Source organism: Humulus lupulus, chromosome 7, assembly GCF_963169125.1.
Source record: "Humulus lupulus chromosome 7, drHumLupu1.1, whole genome shotgun sequence".
NCBI lineage: Eukaryota > Viridiplantae > Streptophyta > Magnoliopsida > Rosales > Cannabaceae > Humulus > Humulus lupulus.
This window is the reverse complement of record NC_084799.1, coordinates 43,831,117-43,853,102: the sequence shown is the minus strand read 5'-3', so window position 1 is coordinate 43,853,102 and position 21,986 is coordinate 43,831,117. Positions and strand designations below refer to the sequence as shown.

The following is a 21,986-nucleotide window of genomic DNA, read 5'->3' as shown; positions in this document are numbered from 1 at the left end:
TTATTGAGCTCCTCCCGCAAGTCTGAGGGTGCTCTTTTGGAGGTGACCTCATCCTCATGGCGAGCGGCAGCGTTGGTCCTCGGCGCTGGCTTCGGGGCCTGCTTAGGCGGTTCGGGGTGATCGCGTTGCTTCGCGCGGGGGGTGTTACTAGTTGAATGTCGGTTTCTTCCATCATCTACCGGTACCGTGGTCTCCACCCTATCCTTGCCCTTCTCCTTCCCCTTAGGCAAGGTTACGCTGGACTTACCCTGCAGCAGGCCGTTAAGGACCTCTTGCATGTTTTCTAAGGTGGTTTCTAATCTTTGGTTCTTGCGGTGGAGCTCACGTATCTCCTCTTCGTAAAACTGGGATTTCGAACTCGAGCTCACGGAGTGGACCCGGGGGTGCTTGTCAGGCCTACGGGCAGAAGGGCCCGGGTCTTGCCGGCCGGAGTTCGGTGCCTGCGGCGGTTTTGGAGGAGAGAACTCATTAGCGTGTACCGGTGGTGCTCTTGGAGGACTCCCTCCAGGTGGAGCGGCCAGCGATGAGGCCACTCTATCACCTCCGTGAACCTCAGGGTCTTTCGGGGGCTCCACGTCCTGAGGTGGAGGAGCGTCCTTCATGGAGGCCTTCAGTTGGACTCCATTCAGGTGAACTTCTACCTCTCGCGTCTCCCTCAGTCGCTTCGAGCGTCTTGGCATCTTCTTCTTGTTGGAAACAATGGTGGAACAGTAGCTTGAAACTAACGTTCCCACAGACGGCGCCAAACTGTTGACAGTGAGAACTCGTCAACTAAGTTAAGTTGGAAAAATTATCAAATCAAGATCGCTAATTGGAAAGCTGTAAAAACAAAAACTCAAGAACAATGATGGAACAATAATGGAGAATTCAGTCTTTCATTCACACTCAAAACTCTGCTACAGTAAAATTTCCAACCCCCTTTCAGGTGGTCTTAGAGTTCATTTTATAGTAGGCTCTAATGGCCTTAGGTACATAGTGGTCCAGGGGACCAAGTGGTACATACGTACTGTGTCAGAGGAGTGGCTTCAGTGGTCGTGGTTGTACAACCTGTACAGAAGCAGGTGTCAGGAGGATGTCTCCACTACTTGTCTGTACCCATGTCTGAAGCGTGGTGGCAGGCGTAGTGGCGCAGGAGGTAGTGGTGTCGGCTCTGACCTATGGCCATAGACGTACGGACCATGATCCTTACCCCAGCAATCTCACTGGCACTGGTATCCGTACTTAGTACTTGGTCGTACAAATATGTCCCATTCGACTCGTACTGGATCTCCTAAGCATAGGGATCTCGAGGTGTAAGGAATGGGAACCTTGGTGTGAGGTGGAGATCTTGGGTCCTTGGTATGGGGTATCCGAAACCTCCTGAGGTCACTCACGAGTCTGAGCGATAGGCATGTGGCCCTGGAAGATGTCTAAGGATGCGTGGCGAGACGCTCTCCTTGCGACCCCCTTGAGGGTGTGGCTCCCTAGCTATTCACAAGGTCGAGTGCATTGTGGATGTGGCCCTCATGAGGCCAGGGGCGCCGAGACTCTATGATGGGGCTACCACGGTGAGGCCCCTCGGGTCTAAGGCGAGGCCACTCGGGTGGCGCAGCTGAGACCTCTCGCGAGGCCACTTGGGAGGCGTGGCCTAGGCATCTCGCGAGGCCACTTGGGTGGTGTGACCTAGGCATCTCGCGAGGCCACTTGGGAGGCGTGGCCTAGGCATCTCGCGAGGCCACTTGGGAGGCGTGGCCTAGGCATCTCGCGAGGCCACTTGGGTGGTGTGACCTAGGCATCTCGCGAGGTCACTTGGGAGGCGTGGCCTAGGCATCTCGCGAGGCCACTTGGGAGGTGTGGCCTAGGCATCTCGCGAGGCCACTTGGGAGGAGTGGCCTAGGCATCTCGCGAGGCTACTTGAGAGGTGTGGCCTAGGCATTTCGCGAGGCCCTTTGGGAGGCATGGTCTAGGCATCTCGCGAGGCCACTTGGGTGGCGTGGCCTAGACATCTTGCGAGGCCACTTGAGAGGTGTGGCCTAGGCATCTCGCGAGGCCATTTGGGAGGCGTGGCCTAGGCATCTCGCGAGGCCACTTGGGTGGCGTGGCCGAGACCTCTTGCGAAGCCACTTGAGAGGTGTGGCCTAGGTATCTCGCGAGGCCACTTGGGAGGCGTGGCCTAGGCATCTCGCAAGGCCACTTGGGTGGCGTGGCTGAGACCTCTTGCGAGGCCACTTGAGAGGTGTGGCCTAGGCATCTCGCGAGGCCCTTTGGGAGGCATGGTCTAGGCATCTTGCGAGGCCACTTGGGTGGCGTGGCCTAGACATCTTGCGAGGACACTTGAGAGGTGTGGCCTAGGCATCTCGCGAGGCCACTTGGGAGGCGTGGTCTAGGCATCTCACGAGGCCACTTGGGTGGTATGGGCTGGCGAAGCCAAGCAAGGCCATGGGGCCGAGGGCATAGGCGAGGCCGTGGGGCGAGGCCGTGGGGCCGAGTGCGTGGGCGAGATGGGTCTCGCGAGGCTACTGAGCCTTGGCACTTATGCCTTGCCAACGTGGGCCACTTGGCATTGACTCCACGAGAACTGAACCCAGACTTGTGTTGTGATGGCGCGATGGCTTCCCAAGACAATGGCGGCCCAAGGGCCTTGCCTTAACCTCACATTTTCCCTTGATGAGATTTTAAGCATCAACACTTCCGATACCTAATTAATCACCAATACATTCCTCAATGTCATAATAGACTCCAGTATATCCGCTAAACTCCCATTTATACCCCTAAACTCACCCCGAGCCGGGTATAAATCTCCGCTATGAATTTTCCGCTACTTTGCTCACTAGGGTCGTCTCGAGTCACAGATCACAGATTTATCCACATAATAATGTGGTCTCGACAATTATCACATATATCGAAGCAGTAATGCCCATAATGGCCAAAATTACATTTATTCCCTTCTAACCTAATCAGGGCCTATATGCATACTAATACACATAGTCATGCATCTCAAATATTCAAGTAATCATATAACATGCTTTAAATCATAATCATGCATCTTAATCATTAAAACCACACATAGTCTCCATTATGCCCTCCAGGCACACTAATCAAGGCCCTTAAGCCTTATTAGTGAATTTGGGTTGTTACAACGATCCCCTCCTAATGAGAATTTCGTCCTCGAAATTTACCTGAACAACTCGGGATACTGATTCCGCATCGCTGTCTCAAGCTCCCAGGTCGCCTCCTCGACCTTACTATTCCTCCACAACACTTTAACCAAAGGAATTGTCTTATTCCGCAACACTTTATCTTTCCGATCCAAGATCTGAACCGGCTGCTCTTCATAAGCCAAATCTGCCTGCAACTCCAGATCTTCATGCCTCAACACATGAGTCACATCTGAGACATACTTCCGAAGCATGGAGACATGAAACACATCATGAACTCCAGACAACAATGGTGGTAAGGCTAACTTGTAAGCCACCTGACCAATCCTTTCCAGGATCTCGAATGGTCCAATGAATCTAGGGCTTAGCTTGCCCTTCTTACCAAACCTCCTCACCCCTCGTAGAGGTGAAACTTGAAGAAAGACGTGATCCCCAACCTGAAACTCCACGTCCCTACGCTTAGGATCAGTGTAGCTTTTCTGCCTACTCTGAGAAGCGAGCATCCTAGCCCGGATCTTCTCTATGGCCTCACTTGTCTTCTGAACCATATCTGGCCCCAAATACCTCCTCTCACCCATCTCATCCCAATGAATGGGTGATCTACACTTCCTCCCATATAACATTTCATAGGGAGCCACTCCAATCGTTGACTGGTAACTATTGTTGTACGAGAATTCAATCAACGGAAGGTACTTACTCCATGAACCCTCAAAATCAATCACACATGCTCTGAGCATATCCTCCAATACCTGGATCGTCCTCTCAGACTGTCCATCAGTCTGAGGATGAAAGGCTGTACTGAATTTCAGCTGAGTTTCCAAAGCTTTCTGCAAACCACCCCAAAACTTGGAAGTGAAAATAGGATCCCAGTCCGACACGATAGACTTAGGAACCCCATGGAGACGTACGATCTCCCTCACATACAATTCAGCATACTGATCCACAGTATAAGTCGACCTCACCGGAAGAAAATGGGCTGATATGGTGTATCGATCCACTATCACCCACACCGAGTCGTGAAGTCCTACGCTCCTGGGTAAACCTCCCACAAAATCCATGGTAATGTCCTCCCATTTCCATTCAGGGATACCCAAAGCCTGAAGCAACCCTGCTGGTCACTGATGCTCAGCTTTCACCTGCTGACAGGTTAGGCATCTGGCAACGTACTCTACCACATCCTTCTTCATCCCGGGCCACCAATACAAAGTCCGTAAATCCTGATACATCTTTGTGGTACCCGGATGAAGTGAGTACGGCGTCGTATGAGACTCATCTAGTATCTCTCGTCTGATCCCCTCATCAGCTGGAACACAAATCCGCCCCTGATACCGAAGTAAACCAACCTCAGAAACAGAATAGTCCTTAGCTACTCCTGCCAAGACATCCTCTCTAACCCTCTGTAGCTGAGCGTCTATCAACTGCCCCTCTCTGATCCGCTCTTGCAGGGTCGACCGCAGAATAATATTAGCCAACTGGCCCACCACCAACTCTATCCATGCTCTAACCATCTCATCAGCTAACTTCCTTGAGATCTAAACAGAGCTATACAACTGACCTGGACCTCTGCGGCTCAATGCATCCGCCACCACATTGGCTTTCCCTGGATGGTAAAGAATATCACAATCATAGTCCTTTACCAGCTCCAGCCAACGCCTCTGTCTCATATTTAGGTCTTTCTGTGCAAAGAAGTACTTCAGGCTCTTATGGTCAGTGTATACCTCACACTTCTCCCCATAGAGATAGTGCCGCCAAATCTTCAGTGCAAAAACCACTGCTGCTAGCTCCAAGTCATGAGTAGGATACCGTTGCTCATACTCCTTCAACTGTCGTGACGCATAAGCTATAACCTTCTCGTTCTGCATCAACACACAGCCTAAGCCCAATCTCGATGCATCACAATAAACAACAAACTTCCCTTCTTCCGAAGGAAGACTTAACACTGGCGCTGTAATAATTCGTCGCTTCAATTCCTGGAAACTGTCCTCACACTTGTCTAACTAGATAAACTTCAAATTCTTTCTCGTCAATTCTATCATCGGTGCTGCTATCTTCGAGAAGCCCTCCATAAACCGCCTGTAGTAACCTGCTAACCCAAGGAAACTCCGCACCTCCGAGGCATTCCTTGGCCTTGGCCAATCCTTAACCGCCTCTATCTTAGATGGGTCCACCTTAATCCCATCTGCACCTCCGATATCTCCAAGGAATGTCACTTCAGGTAACCAGAACTCACATTTCTTAAACTTAGCATGCAGCTGATGCTCCCTCAACCTCTGGAGAACCTGTCGAAGATGGAACTCATGCTCTGCCTCTGAACTGGAATACACCAGGATGTCATCGATGAAGACTATAACAAACTGATCCAGAAAGTCCTTGAACACCCTGTTCATTAAATCCATAAAGGCTGTTGGGGCATTGGTCAAACCAAAAGACATGACCAAGAACTCACAGTGCCCATACTGCATTCGGAAGGCCGTCTTAGGTATGTCCTCATACTTGATCCTCAGCTGGTGATAACCAGATCGAAGATCAATCTTTGAGAACACTGTCTTACCCTGCAGCTGGTCGAACAAGTCATCAATCCTCGGTAGGGGATACTTATTCTTAATAGTTAACTTGTTCAACTCTCGATAGTTGATACACATCCTCAAGGTCCCGTCCTTCTTCTTAACAAACAGAACTGGAGCACCCCATGGCGAGTAGTAGGTCTGCTGAACCCTAAATCCAGAAGTTCCTGCAGCTATATCTTTAACTCTTTCAATTCCGCCGGTGCCATTCTATATGGTGCCCTCGACACTGGCTCTGTCCCCGGTGCCAGCTCAATAACAAACTCAATCTCTCTACGTGGCGGCAACCCAGGCAAATCCTCAGGGAGCACATCCAATAATTTGCACACTAATCTGGTCTCCTCCGGTCCAACTGGTGAAACTCTGGTGGTATCCACCACACTAGCCAGAAAACCTATACATCCACCCTGTAACAAATCTCTGGCTCTCAATGCCGATATCCTGGGTACGCGGGATCCACGCACCGCTCCCACAAAAACGAAGGGATCCTTGCCCTCTGGCTCAAAAGGTACCATCTTCTTCCTACAATCAATGGTAGCTCCATACCTAACCAGCCAATCCATACCTAAAATCATATCATAGTCCTCCATACTCAATTCAATCAAATTTACTGACAACTCCCTACCATCAACTAGCACTGGCAGTGCTCTAATCCACCTCCTAGATACTACCAGCTCTCCTGTAGGTAATATAGTCCCAAATCCTGAAGCACTATACTCACTAGGCCTACACAGTCTATCAATCACCCTATCAGATACAAATGAATGCGTAGCACCAGAATCAATCAAAACAGTAAAGGGAGTGCCAGCACTAGAAAGCTGACCTGTCACTACCGAGGGACTAGACTCGGCCTCCGCTTGCGTCAGGGTGAACACTCGAGCTGGAGTCAAGCTGCCCACCTTTCCTGTCTCCCCCTTCTTCACTGTCGGGCAATCCTTCCTAAGGTGTCCCACCACACCGCACACATAACAGGCCTTAGCCCAACACTCGCCCGGATGGCGTCTCTTGCACCTCGTGCACTCTGGATAAGTCCTCCACGAATCACCGCCTCCCTGACGGCCGCCCTGAGTACCCCGGCCTCTCCTATCAGGACCAGGAGCGATCGGAGTATCAGGAGTCTTCCTCTTAAAGTCATTGGGGCCTCCGCCCCTACTAGAACCAGAATATGGAGGCACCGCCCTGCGGCCCTCCCTTCTTGCTGCACTATCCCTCCATATCCTATTCTCTGCTTCCTCAGCGGTTAGAGCCCTCTCCACAGCCTGGGCATAATTAGTCACTCCAGGAACTGTGCTAATTCTTACATCTCGAGCTATCATAACATTCAGCCCTCTGACAAATCTGTCTTGCCTAGCTGCATCAGTAGGCACAAGGTCTGGTGCGAACTTCGCAAGTCTATCAAACTTCAGGGCATATTCTGTAACTGTCATGCTGCCCTGAACCAGCCCCACGAACTCATTTACTTTCGCTGCCCTGATGGCAACATTATAATATTTCTGATTAAACAAGTCCTTAAACTCTTCCCATGTCAGTGCAGCAACATTTCTAGTCTGTGATGCCACCTCCCACCATATTAGGGCATCCTCTCTCAGCATATAAGTGGCACAGGCCACCCTATCATGTCCTTCCACTCTCATAAAATCAATAATGGTAGTGATCAAAGTCATCCACTGCTCAGCTTTCAGTGGATCTGGTCCACCCTCAAAGATCGGGGGCTGCTGCTTCCTGAACCGCTCATACAACGGTTCCCACTTATTCCCAATATCAACTGGCTATACCACAGGTACCATCGCCGGTGGCACAGCAGGGGCAACACTCCCAGATGGAGCCTGCTGCAGAATTCGAATCTGTTCATCTTGGCTCTGAAGCCTAGCTTGCATATCTGCCATTAACTGCTGCCAGTTCTCAGGAACTGGCGGAGGGGTCGGGCCCTGGTCATCCTCTCTAGCCCCAGACCTGCCGGCTAGTCGTGTGGATTTCCTTGAGCGCATAACTATTCAAGTCAATCTGCAATCAACGACTCGACAGTTAGGCTATGATGACAGGGTAATAATTCTCTCATAATCCATTACTGGAACTCCAATCATTCACAAGCGATCAAGTATAGCAATTTATCCAAATATTCATTCACATGCATAGCAATGCTAATAAGCACGCCTTAATAACATCATGCAATAGTCAAGGACCAGGCCCTATCAATATCTCATGCTCCCTATTCATCAAACAGATATCGACAATTATATCTCACTCAAATCATTTAAGCACATAATCATGTATACACAGTTACCAAGCCCTGAGTTGAGCTTGTCTCCCGCGGCAAATGTACATATCCAGCCAATCTTTAGGACCCATAAACCTAGGACACTCTGATACCAAGTTGTAACGCTCTGGATAGCCAAAACCGTTACATTGTGTGTTTACAAAGTGCCAGACTTGCTAATCAAGTCATTTAGTTAAAATCGTGATACTGAACTGTAAAGGAACTAGGGTTGAAAGTGTTTTGGTCTCAAAAGCCACATTTTCATTAAAGAACGCTGTTTGTTTACACGGGATCCCAAAAATATAAGTTTTAAAGATCGTTTACAAAAGTTACAAGACCTAGATACAATAACCAGCCGTACTAAGGCAAAACAAGCAATTAGGTAATCCCTGTCCTGGTCTACTCCTCGACCGTGGTGATCGAACAGCTGGCTATGTACATTTCACCTCGGAGCTCTCCATCTCAGGCTTGGTCCAGCTTGCCCTTGCCTTTACCTGCACCACGTAGCACCCGTGAGCCAAGGCCCAGCAAGAAAACACAACAACAACAGAGCATAAGCATTTTGCAGTCAAATCAATATCTTACATTGCATGACTTCAACCATATACTCAATCAGAATAATCAAATATTCCACATACTAGGCATATCAATTCATAACATGTACAGTTCACAAATGATAACCAGGGCTAGCGCCCTCAGGCTGCTCCCTCTGTCATCCCGCTGTTCTTGGCTACCAGTGGCCAATCTGCGCCCTGTGCGCTAATATCATGTACGACACTCTTAGGCCGCTTCTACATGCCCCATGGCGTAATACCAACATTGACACGATACAATTCTCGGGAGCACTTAGTTCCATCACAACCATACAACCGGGTGCAGTTTTCTTACCTTTCAATTCAATAGCTTTGATCCCTCGACTCCTTGAGCACGATCCCCCCCGAGCCCTAGCGCTCACCTAATCACAATCATGGCCAAGGTCATTATCAATCCCCAAGTTCAAAACCTAGCCCCGGGGCCAATCCCGAGCCCCCGGGACGTCCTAGTTCCACCAAACAAGGTGGTGGAATCAAACCCCAAACCCTAGGTCAAAAACCCTTGCAAAAAACCCAAAAATCCCCTTCAGAATGCAGGGTAGCGCTACAGCGCTACAAACAGAAGCCAAAAACCCTTCAGCAAAATGGCCTAGCGCTACAGCGCCCAAAGGCTAGCGCTGTAGCGCTAGTCACAGACAGCCCTACACATATTTTTCCCTTCTGCGATTTCTTCGAACCAACCTCAACCAAACCTCTTCCAACTCTTACCCAAACTCAAAAACAACCTCATAACCACACTCCACTCATCCCAAGCACCCCAAACATCTAAAACTTAAGCACATGCATCCACAAACTCAGAATTATCCATAGCCACTTCTAAGCTCTAAAACTCAGTAAAAACCAGCTGAACATCAAAGTTTAGAGTTTAAACCTTATACCTTTGATAGAATTTCGACCACAAGCTGACTCTAGACTCCTTTGGCTTGCTCCTCCTCAGCCTTAAGTCCGAATTCCCTAAGGTTCCACCCAATTCAACTTAAGCACCACAACTCAAAAACCAGAAACTGAAACTGAAGAATTCTAAGTCTTACCTCAAGTGTTGATGAACCCTTGCTAAACCTCTGCTAACTCTCCACACTTAGCTTAGACTCCTTGATGCTTAGCTTCTCCCAGCTCTCCTCTGAGCTTACCCCAGAAATCCTCAAGAAATTGGTGAAGAAAGCACAAACCGACCTAGAGAACTCTTTCTGTTTCTCCTTTCTTTTCCTTTCCTTTTCTTTCTTTTTCAAACTTCTCTAATGTTCTACAAATCCCACTAACATAAAACCTCAGTAATACCCATCCTTAAAAGCCAAATGACCATTATGCCCTCCCTATTAATTCTAATCCTTTAGTCCACTTGAGGGCATTTTAGTCATTTTACCTAATTCCCGCTAGTTCCTCGAGTGTCTCTATTATTTCCTGCCTAACTTTCGATACCTAATTAATCACCAATACATTCCTCAATGTCATAATAGACTCAAGTATATCCGCTAAACTCCCATTTATACCCCTAAACTCACCCCGAGCCGGGTATAAATCTCCGCTATGACTTTTCCGCTACTTTGCTCACTAGGGTCGTCTCGAGTCACAGATCACAGATTTATCCACATAATAATGTGGTCTCGACAATTATCACATATATCGAAGCAGTTATGCCCATAATGGCCAAAATTACATTTATGCCCTTCTAACCTAATCAGGGCCTATATGCATACTAATACACATAGTCATGCATCTCAAATATTCAAGTAATCATATAACATGCTTTAAATCATAATCATGCATCTTAATCATTAAAACCACACATAGTCTCCATTATTCCCTCCAGGCACACTAATCAAGGCCCTTAAGCCTTATTAGTGAATTTGGGTCGTTACAACTATCCCCTTCTAATTAAGGCCCTTAAGCCTTATTCATTGAAGACATCTTAGTATACTCCAAGGATGAAGTAAAGCACGAGGAACATTTGAGGTTGATTTTGTCACGACTAAAGGAGCATCAACTCTACGCCAAGTTCAAGAAATGCGAATTTTGGCTTTCACAAGTGGCATTCCCCGGGCATATTATATCCAAGGATGGAGTTGTAGTAGACCCATCAAAGGTAGAGGCCATGAAGGATTGGACAAGACCGAAGAACGCATTTGAAGTAAGGAGTTTTCTGGGATTAGCAGGTTATTATAGGAGGTTCGTAGAGGGCTTTTCTAAGATAGCCACTCCACTCACCAACATGACCCAGAAACAGCAAAGATTCAACTGGAATGATAGATATGAAGAAAGCTTCCAGTTGCTTAAGGACAAGCTGTGCTCAGCACCAGTACTCTGTGTACCGACACCCAACGATAAGTTCGTAGTCTACTGCGATTCGTCGAAGCAAGGGTTAGGTTGCATGTTGATGCAGAATGACAAGGTGATAGCCTACGCCTCAAGGCAGTTGAAGGAGTACGAGCAACGCTATCCAATGCACGATATGGAGTTGGCAGCGATGGTCTTTGCGTTGAAAATCTGGTGCCATTATCTTTACGGAGAACGGTGCGAGATTTATACGGACCACAAAAGTTTAAAGTACTTCTTCACTCAGAAGGAGCTCAACATGAGGTAGCGCATGTGGTTAGAGCTAGTAAAGGATTACGACTGCGAAATCATATACCACCCAGGAAAGGCAAACGTAGTTGCCGATGTGCTAAGTAGGAAAAGTTATGGAAGTTTAACAGCATTAGTCAGACTAGAAAAGCCACTATAGCAGGAGTTGATCAATGTCGGAATAGAAGCAATTATCGGCAAGCTAGCTAATTTGTCTATCCAGTCAAATATGCTAGAAGATATACGGATTGGGCAAGGGCATGACGGTACACTAGCAGCACATATGGGTGCAGTCAGAGAAGGCAAGGCCACAAATTTCTCAATATCAAGTCAAGGATTATTGAGATATAAGGATCGGGTATGCGTGCCAGATAATCAAAGGATTAAGATGGTGATTCTAGAATAAGCACACAGTACCCTGTTCTTAGTTCATCCAGGGTCAACCAAGATGACTCATGACATCAAGGCAATCTATTGGTGGCCAGGGATGAAGAAGGACATAGCAGGAACATTTTGAACATTTCATTTCTGAGCAGAAGAGCCGTTTTCATTTTCAAGTAGTGTTCGATCGATTACGTATTAATCAATATTCGATTGATTGGTCTGAGGTTATCGACAAAAAGCAAGTGAAAGCAGAGCATCAGCGGCCTGGAGGCTTATTGTAACCGCTTAGCGTACCAGAATGGAAGTGGGACGATATAGCTATGGACTTCGTAACAAGTTTTCCACGAACAAACAGGCAACATGATTCAGCTTGGGTAGTAATAGATAGACTAACCAAGTCCGCTCATTTCCTGCCTGTTAAGACTTCATACATGGTGGACCAATATGCAGATATATATGTCCAAGAGATAGTACGGTTGTATGTAATCCCCAAAACAATAGTGTCGGATAGAGGATCGGTGTTTACATCAAGATTTTGGGGAAGTTCACAAAAAGCCATGGGTACTAAGTTAAGTCTTAGTACAGCTTTTCATCCTCAGACAGACGGCCAGTCCGAGCATACGATTCTGATTTCAGAAGATATGCTACGCGCTTGTCTACTTGATTTCGGAGGATCATGGAATAAGTACTTGCCGTTGATAGAGTTCTCCTACAACAATAACTACCAGTCAACGATCGGCATGGCACCTTACGAGTTGCTTTATGGAAGAAGGTGTCGATCGTCATTGCATTGGAACGAAGTAGGAGAAAGGCAGCTTCTCAGTCCCGAAGCTGTTAGAAAGCTCAAGAAGCAGTAGCGCTAATTAGACAGTGTATGCTTGCTGCTCAAAGCCGTCAGAAAAGCTATGCGGATGCCAAGCGACGCGATGTGGACTTCAATGTAGGAGATCAAGTCTTCCTGAAGATATCTCCTATGAAAGGTGTGAAGCGGTTTGGGAAGAAAGGCAAACTTAGCCCCCGATTTATAAGTCCTTTTGAGATATTGGACAAAGTGGGAGCAGTTGCATATAGACTAGCCCTACCGCCAGCCCTAGCAGATAGCCACAACATGTTCCACATCTCGATGCTACGAAAGTATGTGTCAGACTCATCTAACGTCCTCAAGTACGATACGATAACACTCCAGAAAGACTTGAGTTATGAGGAACGACCAGTTAGCATCCTAGATAGAGGGATGAAGCAGTTACGGTCCAAGAGTATTCCTATAGTCAAAGTCCTATGGAGTAATAGTTCTGAGCGAGAGGCAACGTGGGAGTTGGAGGAGGACATGCAGGGTCGGTATCCGGAACTATTTGGTAAGTAAATTTTGAGGACGAAATTCTTTTTAGTAGGGGAGAATTGTAGAGTCCAATAACTTTACTTAGCTAGTTAGATAGTAGTAGTAGCTAGTAATAGTTGTAGTATGTTTATTACTGTGGATTTTGGTTCAAGCTGGGACTTAGTTGGCACTCATAGTCACACTTGTAGATTTTATAAGTTTAACCTAGAGTTTAAGAATATTAATTATAACCTAAGGTTTAATTAATATGACTAATTATGAAGATGATATTTATTATACTATAAGGTTTAGATAAACCCAATAAGATATTAACACTTGTCATAAGTATGTTTAATGAAGAAATTAAGTATTTTTTAAGAATAAGTTTATTAAGAGTAATATTTGAAATCCTAGAGTCTGCTAGCAGCTTTGAAATCGTTGAAGAACTTAGTCAAGGTTGTTTACTCAATTCAAAATATGCTGAAAAAGTGTAATTACGTGTACAATATTTCAGCGTATGCCGATATATCACAGCTATAGAGGGTGATATATCGCCATACGGGGATACAAAAAAACACGTAGTTTCACACGACAACCTCGACGAGCCTCGGGAGCATCAGTCCAGGCGATATATCGCCTAGCATGGGTGATATGTCGAATGTGGTGCATAGTTTTTGAATGATTTTGAAACCGAGCTCATTTTAATCCTTAACCTCTTGATAAGTCCAGAATCTTTTTGACCGAGTCTTCAGCCTTTGCTGAGCAATTATTCAAATGTTTTTCAATTAAAAAGCCATTATTTTATTCAAGCTAAAAGAAGATCTTTTCATTCTTGAACTCTATAAATAGGACCTAGTACCCAGCCATTTCTTCATTCATCAAGCTGAGTTCAGAGCCTACAAGCTGCTAGGATTACTTTAGAGTGTTAAACACTTGGGTTGGGGTTATAAGCTTAATCATTATAAGCTTATCAAACACTTGGGAAGTAAGGATAATAGAGTATTTCGGTTTCGAGGTATAGTTCGGTCATAATACATTAAAGGTATTCCTATGCTTAAGCTCTTTTCTGTATCGTTCCATTAGTTTTTATAGTTTATCTCTACTCAAATCCTAACTCAGTATTCTTTATTCTTGGTTAGGCATCTAAGTTCTTTGAACTTGAGGTTCTTGTTGGTAAGTATCTTTCTCAAATGGTTTAGTTCATTCTCTTCATCTTCTTCTTTTAGAAATACTCACCTTTTCGTTATGGTATTTAGGAGTGTTCCAAAATCCCGACTTTGTTCTCATCATCCTGGTATATTTTTGGTAAGGAAAATAGGATAGTTTTATATGCTTATATGTTATGTTGATATGTTATGATAAATTATGCTATGATATGTTATGTTATGTTTTCTTATGTTTCATGGTTATGATTTACCCTACCTCAAATATTAGACAGGGGACGTAGATGAGTTATCATAAACCTACCATGTGATCTAACCTACCTCAGATATTAGAAAGGGGACGTAGATGGTTTATCACATGTTTTAATGGCCATTAATAGTATAGTCTTATATGATGTACGTCTTTATAGATATATGTGTATAGTTTATAGTTTATGTGTATGATTATGTTTCATGCTTGTAGTAGATTTTCCTTGCTGAGCATTAGGCTCATTCCTTTATGTTTTATATGTGCAGAAAATAGCTTTGGCAGCGGGAAGGTTCTTGGCAGCTTGGGAATGTGTATTGAGGGAGAATGACATCGGTGGACTGCGTGGACGATTAGAGGATGAAGTTGCTTTTTAGTCTTTTAATTATGATTTCTATGTATTTTCGCATCTAATTTTGTAACCCATTTACTTAAGTTATGTTATGCTTTTATTTTCAAAACAATGGGATCCCATATCCTACTTTGAATTTTATGTAGTTTAACAATTTGTTTTACAAGTTTTAATGAAGTAGTGTTTATTTCATATGTACGTTTTCTTAAAGATTAGTGTTTATGTATAGTAGTCATTAATGGTCCAAAGTCTAGAATAGTTGGGTCGTTACACACTAATTCTGTCATTGTCTAAAAAAATTTCATCTTAGGTACAGGTAGTTTATGCAACGTCTAGGACATGCTGCAAGAGTGCAAGTTGATCCTAAAATAGAGAAGACCTGTAGACTGAATAGAAAGAGCAAGAGATTGGAAAGAAGATATGAAAGTGAAAGAAGGGTTGAAATAGAAATGGTGGATCCGATAAATGGTAATAATGGGGGTGTTGTTGAAGACCAAGCTAATGGCCATAATCAACCAGCCAGAAGCTTGAGGGATTATGTATTGCCCACCATTATAGGGGTTCAGTCTTGCATCAGACCACCCACTGTAAATGCCAACAATTTTGAGATAAAACCTACCATTTTGCAAATGGTTCAGTCCACTGTTCATTTTTGGGGACTACCAACTGAAGACCCAAACATGCATCTTGCTAACTTTGTTGAGCTCTGTCAAACATTCAAGATGAATGGAGTTAGTGATGATGCAATCAGACTCAGATTATTTCTATTTTCTCTGAGGGAGCGAGCCAAGATTTGGTTGGTATCTTTGCCACCTAACTCAATCAATACATGGAATGATCTTGCACTGAAGTTTCTCTCCAAGTTCTTTCCCTCAGCTAAGGCAGCTAAGCTGAGGGGGGAGATCAACAATTTCTATCAGCTGGATAATGAATCTTCATATGAGGCGTGGGAGAGATTTAAAGACCTGATAAGGAAGTGCCTGCATCATGGGATAGAGAGATGGATGTTAATCCATAACTGTTATAATGGGTTGTGTGGTACCACCCGCACACTCATTGATGCAGCAACTGGTGGGGCATTTATGTGGAACAATGCCAATGAGGCATATGATTTGTTAGAGGAAATGGCCATTAATAATCAACAGTGGCCAAGTGAGAGAGGTAACTTGAAGAAAGTGGCTGGTTTCCATGAGATTGATGCAATATCTAAGTTAACTGCTCAGGTTGAGGCTTTGACTAAACAGTTGCAAGGCAGCACAATGGCAGCCCCCGTGATACAAGCTCATACTATGTGTGAATTATGTGGGGGTCCTCATGCTTATGAAAAGTATCAATACGCAGATGTAAATAATATGCCATTGGAATAAGCTCAAGCCATTGGGAATTTTCCTCGTCAAAATAACAACAACAACCCTTATTCAAATTTTTTTAACCAAGGGTGGAGGAATCATCCCAATTTTTCCTGGAAGAATGATCAACAAGGTCAATCCTCACATCAGCATCCACGACAGTCATTTTAGCAACCACCTCAAGGGTTCTTTCAGCAAAGATTCAGGCCTCAACAACAACAACCTCAGCAGCCCATTCAACAACAACAACATTATTCTGGTAGACAACTTGATGCTCAATCTAATGTTCTAAACCAATTCATGGCTGAGACTTGGTCTTCTATTAGAAACTTGGAGACTCAGATGGGGAAATTGGCTAATCTTATGGCCAACCGTGCTCAAGGTAATCTTCCTAGCACATCTGAGGTTAACCCAAAAGAGCAATGTCAAGCTATTACATTGAGAAGTGGAAAGAGGTACGAAGGGCCAAGCTTAGAATAGTCAGCTGAAGACAAGGGTCAGGATCAACAGGCACAAGGCACATTGGATCAGAAGCAAGATGAGGACAAGGCTTCTGAAGACCTACCAGTCAAGGAAGCTACATCGCCAGTCAGTATTGATCATCATATTAAGGTTCCCTATCGTCAAAGGCTCCGCAAGAACAACTTAGATAAGTAGTTTTCGAAATTTCTGGAAGTATTCAAGAAACTGCATATCAACATTCCATTTGCGGAGGCTCTAGAGAAAATGCCCAGTTACGTGAAATTCATGAAAGACATCCTGTCTAAGAAGAGAAAAATGGGAGAATATGAAACTGTGGCATTAACTGAAGAATGTAGCGCTATTCTGCAAAGGAAACTCCCTCAGAAACTGAGAGATCTGGGAGTTTTACTATACCTTTCACCATAGGGAATATTGAGAGCATGAATGATCTATGTAATTTGGGAGCCAACATTAATCTGATGCCGCTTTTAGTTTTCAGAAGATTAAAGTAGGGGGAAGCAAGGCCTACCACGGTGACATGGCAGACCATTCATTGGCACATCCTCGAGGTACAATAGAAGATGTCCTAGTGAAGGTGGACAAGTTTATCTACCCAACAGATTTTATTGTACTTGATATGGAGGAGGATACAAACATTCCACTCATCCTGGGTACCATTCTTGTCAATAGGCCAAGATTTGATTGATGTGCATAAAGGTGAGTTGAAGCTGAGAGTACAAGGTGAGGAAGTTGTTTTCAATGTACTTAGCGCTATGACTTACTCTGGGGCCAGTGATAGCTATTTTTATATGGATGTGGTAGAGAGTCTAGTGGAAGAGAAGAAGGTAGTAGAAGACCCTCTTGAGTTAAGTCTGATAGAGGATGAAGTTACTGAACAAGATGGGAAGGTAGCCATGGAGTATGCGAAGTGGTTGAATTCTTATGGGCCTTTGAAGAGGAAGTACTTTGAAGAGCTCGGTTCTGTGCCTACAAGACCATTGCCTTCAGCTGAGAAGCCGCCAGAGTTAGAATTAAAGGAATTGTCTAATCACTTGCGATATGAATTCCTCAGTAAGAACAAGACACTTCCTGTGATTGTATCTGTTTTGCTTTCGGATGTTGAAATAGATAAGTTACTAAGGGTGTTGCGCATGCATATGAGAGCCATTGGGTGGACTTTAGCTGACAGTGATGCATAGAATTTTGATGGAAGATGGAATTAAGCCAACTATTGATGCTCAAAGAAGGCTTAATCCACCAATGAAGAAAGTGGTCAGAAAAGAAGTAGTCAAGTGGTTTGATGCAGGAGTGGCTTATCCAATTTCTGACAGCAATTGGGTGAGTCCAGTTCAAGTGGTTTCCAAGAAAGGAGGGATGACAGTGGGCAAGAACGAAAATAATGAATTGATTCCAACTCGGACTGTCATGAGTTGGAGGATATGTATTGACTACCGAAAGCTCAACAAGGCAACTAGGAAAGATCTCTTCCCACTACCCTGTATTGATCAGATGTTGGATAGACTAGCTGGCCATGAATATTATTGTTTCTTGGATGGGTACTCTGGATAACATCATATATCCATTGCACCTGAGGATCAGGAGAAAATGACATTTACATGTCCATATGGCACATTTGCGTTTAGAAGAATGCCATTTGGACTTTGTAATGCACCAGCAACATTCCAAAGGTGCATGATGGCTCTCTTTTCTTACTTGGTTGAGAAGTGCATCGAGATTTTTATGGATGACTTCTCAGTTTTTGGGTCTACCTTTGACCATTGTCTAAGCAACTTGGAACTGGTTCTAACAAGGTGTGAGGAGTCAAATTTGGTCCTTAATTGGGAGAAGTGTCACTTCATGGTGAAGGAAGGCATAGTGTTGGGACACAAAATCTCTAATGAAGGGATTGAGATAGACAAAGCCAAGATCTCTACAATAGAAAATTTGCCACCACCACTTCCAGTAAAAGGGGTTCGTAGCTTTCTCGGTCACACTGGTTTCTACAGACGGTTCATAAAAGACTTTTCGAAGATTTCAAAGCCCTTGTCTAGTTTATTGATGCATGGAGTTCCATTTGAGTTTGGAGAGGATTGCTTGAAGGCTTTCCAGACATTTAATGAGAAACTCATTTCAGTGCCCATAGTAATTGCACCAAGTTGGGCGTTGCCCTTTGAATTGATGTGTGATGCAAGTGACTATGTAGTGGGAGCAGTCCTGGGACAACGAGTTGACAAGGTATTTCACACCATCTACTATGCTAGTAGAACCTTGAATAACACTCAAATGAATTATGCCACCACCGAGAAGGAGATGTTGGCCATAGTATTTGCTTGTGATAAGTTCAGGCCATACCTAAGGTAATTGTGTACACTGATCATTTTGCAATTAAATACCTTATGACCAAGAAGGATGCCAAACCAAGGCTGATTCGATGGGTTCTTCTACTACAAGAGTTTAATTTGGAAATCAGAGACAAGAAGGGAACAGAGAATTTAGTGGCAGACCATTTATCTAGACTGGAATTAGATGAGAGCCAGAATATGAAGGAAGTCCAGATAAATGTTGAATTTTCAGATGAGCAATTGTTTGCTTTGAGGGAAAGTCTGATGGTCCCAAGGTTCGCTGATTATGTAAAGTTTTTGGCAGCAAACATTACTCCTCTAGATATGTCTAAACAACAACTGAAGAAAATTTTCTCTGGAGTGAAGCACTATTACTGAGAAGAACCAATCCTTTACAAGCACCGTGCTGATCAGATTATCAAAAGGTGTGTGCCTGAAGAGGAAATGCATTCCATTTTGACTCACTGCCATATTTTGCAATGTGGTAGTCATTTTGGAGGTGCTAGAACAGCTGCAAAGGTTCTTCAGTGTGGGTTTTTCTGGCCAACTTTGTTTAAAGATGCTCATGAGTTCGTGAAGTCATGTGATCGCTGTCAGAGAACTAGAAATATTTCAAGAAGGAACGAGATTCCTTTGACTGGCATTCTAGAAGTGGAGTTGTTCGATGTGTGGGGAATAGACTTTATGGGCCCATTCCCTTCATCTTACAACAACCTGTACATACTGGTAGCTGTGGACTATGTCTCTAAATGGGTGGAACCAGCTGCAACTCATGAAAATGACGGTAAAACAGTTCTTAACTTTCTTCAAAAATATATCTTTACTCGGTTTGGTACTCCTCGAGAAATTATAAGCGATGAAGGGAGTCATTTTTCTAACAAGTAGTTTGAGGCTTTTCTTGCAAGATATGGAGTTAGACACCAAACTGCGTTGCCTTACCATCCACAAAGTAATGGGCAAGACGAAATTTCCAACCGAGAGGTAAAGAGTATTTTGGAGAAAATGGTGCAACGGTCCAAGAAGGATTGGTCTAAGAAACTGGATGATGCATTATGGGCATATAGGACAGCTTTTAAGACACCTATTGGCATGTTTCCATACAGGTTGGTTTTTGGTAAAACGTGTCATCTACTAGTGGGGCTTGAGCATCGAGCATTTTGGGCCATGAAAACTCTGAATATGGACATGGAAGCAGTGAGAGAGAAAAGATTGCTGCAGTTGAATGAGCTAGAGGAGCTTAAGAATGAGGTATATGAGAATGCCAAAATTTACAAGGAACAGACTAAGTTGTGGCATGACAAGAACTTGGTTCAAACTGAATTTCAACCCGGTCAGCAAGTATTACTATTCAATTAAAGGTTGAAATTGTTTCCAGGAAAGCTAAAATCGAGGTGGTCCAGATCTTACACTGTCGTTAAAGTGTTCCCTTATGGCTCAGTTGAGGTAACTAGTGAGAAGACCAGTAATTTTAAGGTTAATGGGCAAAGATTGAAGCCCTACTTGGGTGGTCATTTTGATCAGGTCAAGTCCGTCATCCTCTTGACGTCACAATGAAGAGGAATTCAGCGTCCAGCTAAATGATGTTAACGACAACGCCATTGGGAGGCATCCCAACTTGTATTCTACCTTGCATTTTAATTTTTGGTTTGGAACAATTAGTATTTTTAGTTATTGTATTTTTATTATCATTGTCATTCTGTGTAAATACTGGAAAGGAGAACCGTGAAAAACATGAAAAAAAATTAAGGGTTTTAGGGCTCTCAATTAGGGTCGCGGTGCAGCTTGTAGCGCCGCGGCGCCTAGGGGAATTAGAGTCGCGACGAGGCCTCTGACAGAGAGGGCAAAAATTTGGACTCTGTATTAGCACCACGACCCCTGGAGTAGAAGGAAAACAAAATATATACATTAACGTCGCGGCACTGATGGCTTGCGCCACAGCACTGACGCGGGATCCCACATAAAACCTAAAATTTTCCCAATTTTTTCCATTTCATACCCAACCCTAAAACATCAAATCCTCCGCCTTTTTTCCTCCTCCCCGACCCCAACTCGCCCAGACCACCACCAAATCTCCATAAACACCATTTCTCTTCCATTCTTACCATTCTTTTCCTTCTCCATCATCCTAAATCATTTTCCCTATCATTTTTCATCAATTTTCCCTATCGGAAGGGTCTGGGACAGATTCATGGTATGAGGCTGATAGCCAGGGAGTTAGCAGATAATATGACCAGAGCTGGTATAGAGTTGCTAGTGGGCCAGTTGGCTAACATTATGCTACAGTCTACGCTGTTGGAGAGAATTAAGGAAGGTCAGCTGAGTGATCCACAACTAATCAAGATCAGAGAGGATGTTCTGGCTGGAGCATCCAGAGATTATACAGTGTCTGAGTTAGGCTTGCTAAGATACAAGGGGCGGATATGTGTTCCGCTAGACACTGCTTTGAGGCGAGAGATTCTGGATGAATCTCATACTACCCCTTACTCTTTGCATCCAGGCACCACAAAGATGTATTAGGACGTGAGATCATTGTATTGGTGACCAGGGATGAAGAGAGATGTAGTTGAGTATGTGGCTAAGTGCTTGACATGTCAACAGGTCAAGGCTGAGTATCAGAGGCCGGCAGGGTTATTGCAACCTCTGGATATCCCAGAGTGGAAGTGGGAAGACATCACAATGGATTTTGTTGTGGGCTTACCCAGGACTGTTGGTTAGCATGATTCTATTTGGGTGATAGTTGATCGCTACACCAAGTCAGCTCACTTCTTGCCAGTGAGGACTACTTATACAGTTGACCAGTATGCAGATCTCTATGTGAGAGAGATCATGCGGCTCCATGGTGCACCTAGATCGATTGTGTTAGATCGGGACCCTACTTTTACTTCCAAGTTCTAGGGGAGTTTGCAGAAGGCCATGGGGACACAGCTGAAGTTCAGTACAACTTATCATCCTCAGACAGATGGGCAATCTGAGAGGACGATCCAGATTTTGGAAGACATGTTGAGAGCATGTGTGCTGGACTTTGGTGGATCTTGGAGTAAGTATCTGCCTTTGATAGAGTTTTCCTACAATAACAGTTATCAGTCTACCATTGGAGTTGCACCTTATGAGATGCTGTATGGTAGGAAATGTAGATCTCCCATTCATTGGGATGAGACAGGTGAAAGGAGATACTTAGGTCCTGAGGCAGTTCAGAGGACCAGTGAGGCCACTGAAAAGATTAGAGCTTGGATGCTTACTTCTCAGAGTAGACAGA

The 21,986-nt window shown here is 44.5% G+C and overlaps 1 protein-coding gene and 1 non-coding gene across 2 annotated transcripts; one reads left to right on the top strand and one right to left on the bottom strand.

Annotated features, from left to right (window-relative positions):
- Nucleotides 1-15,464: 15,464 nt before the first annotated feature.
- LOC133793184 (small nucleolar RNA R71) lies at nucleotides 15,465-15,571 on the bottom strand. Its single transcript, XR_009874641.1, has one exon. It is a non-coding gene; the product is annotated as a small nucleolar RNA R71 (small nucleolar RNA).
- Nucleotides 15,572-19,174: 3,603 nt separating this feature from the next.
- On the top strand, nucleotides 19,175-20,284 carry LOC133791640 (uncharacterized). The gene is made up of 3 exons (XM_062229559.1): nucleotides 19,175-19,522; nucleotides 19,616-20,060; nucleotides 20,106-20,284. The coding sequence occupies exons 1-3, from the start codon at nucleotides 19,175-19,177 to the stop codon at nucleotides 20,282-20,284; spliced, it is 972 nt and encodes a 323-aa protein (XP_062085543.1).
- The last annotated feature ends 1,702 nt before the right edge of the window (nucleotides 20,285-21,986 follow it).

Bases quoted from the DNA above. Each gene is read 5' to 3' on its own strand.
- LOC133791640 (XM_062229559.1), top strand. From the start codon at position 19,175: ATGCATTCCATTTTGACTCACTGCCATATTTTGCAATGTGGTAGTCAT. The intron at 19,523-19,615 runs GTTCTTAACTTT...TCTAACAAGTAG, and splicing joins ATGAAAATGACGGTAAAACA to TTTGAGGCTTTTCTTGCAAG. The intron at 20,061-20,105 runs GTCAGCAAGTAT...AATTGTTTCCAG, and splicing joins TCAAACTGAATTTCAACCCG to GAAAGCTAAAATCGAGGTGG.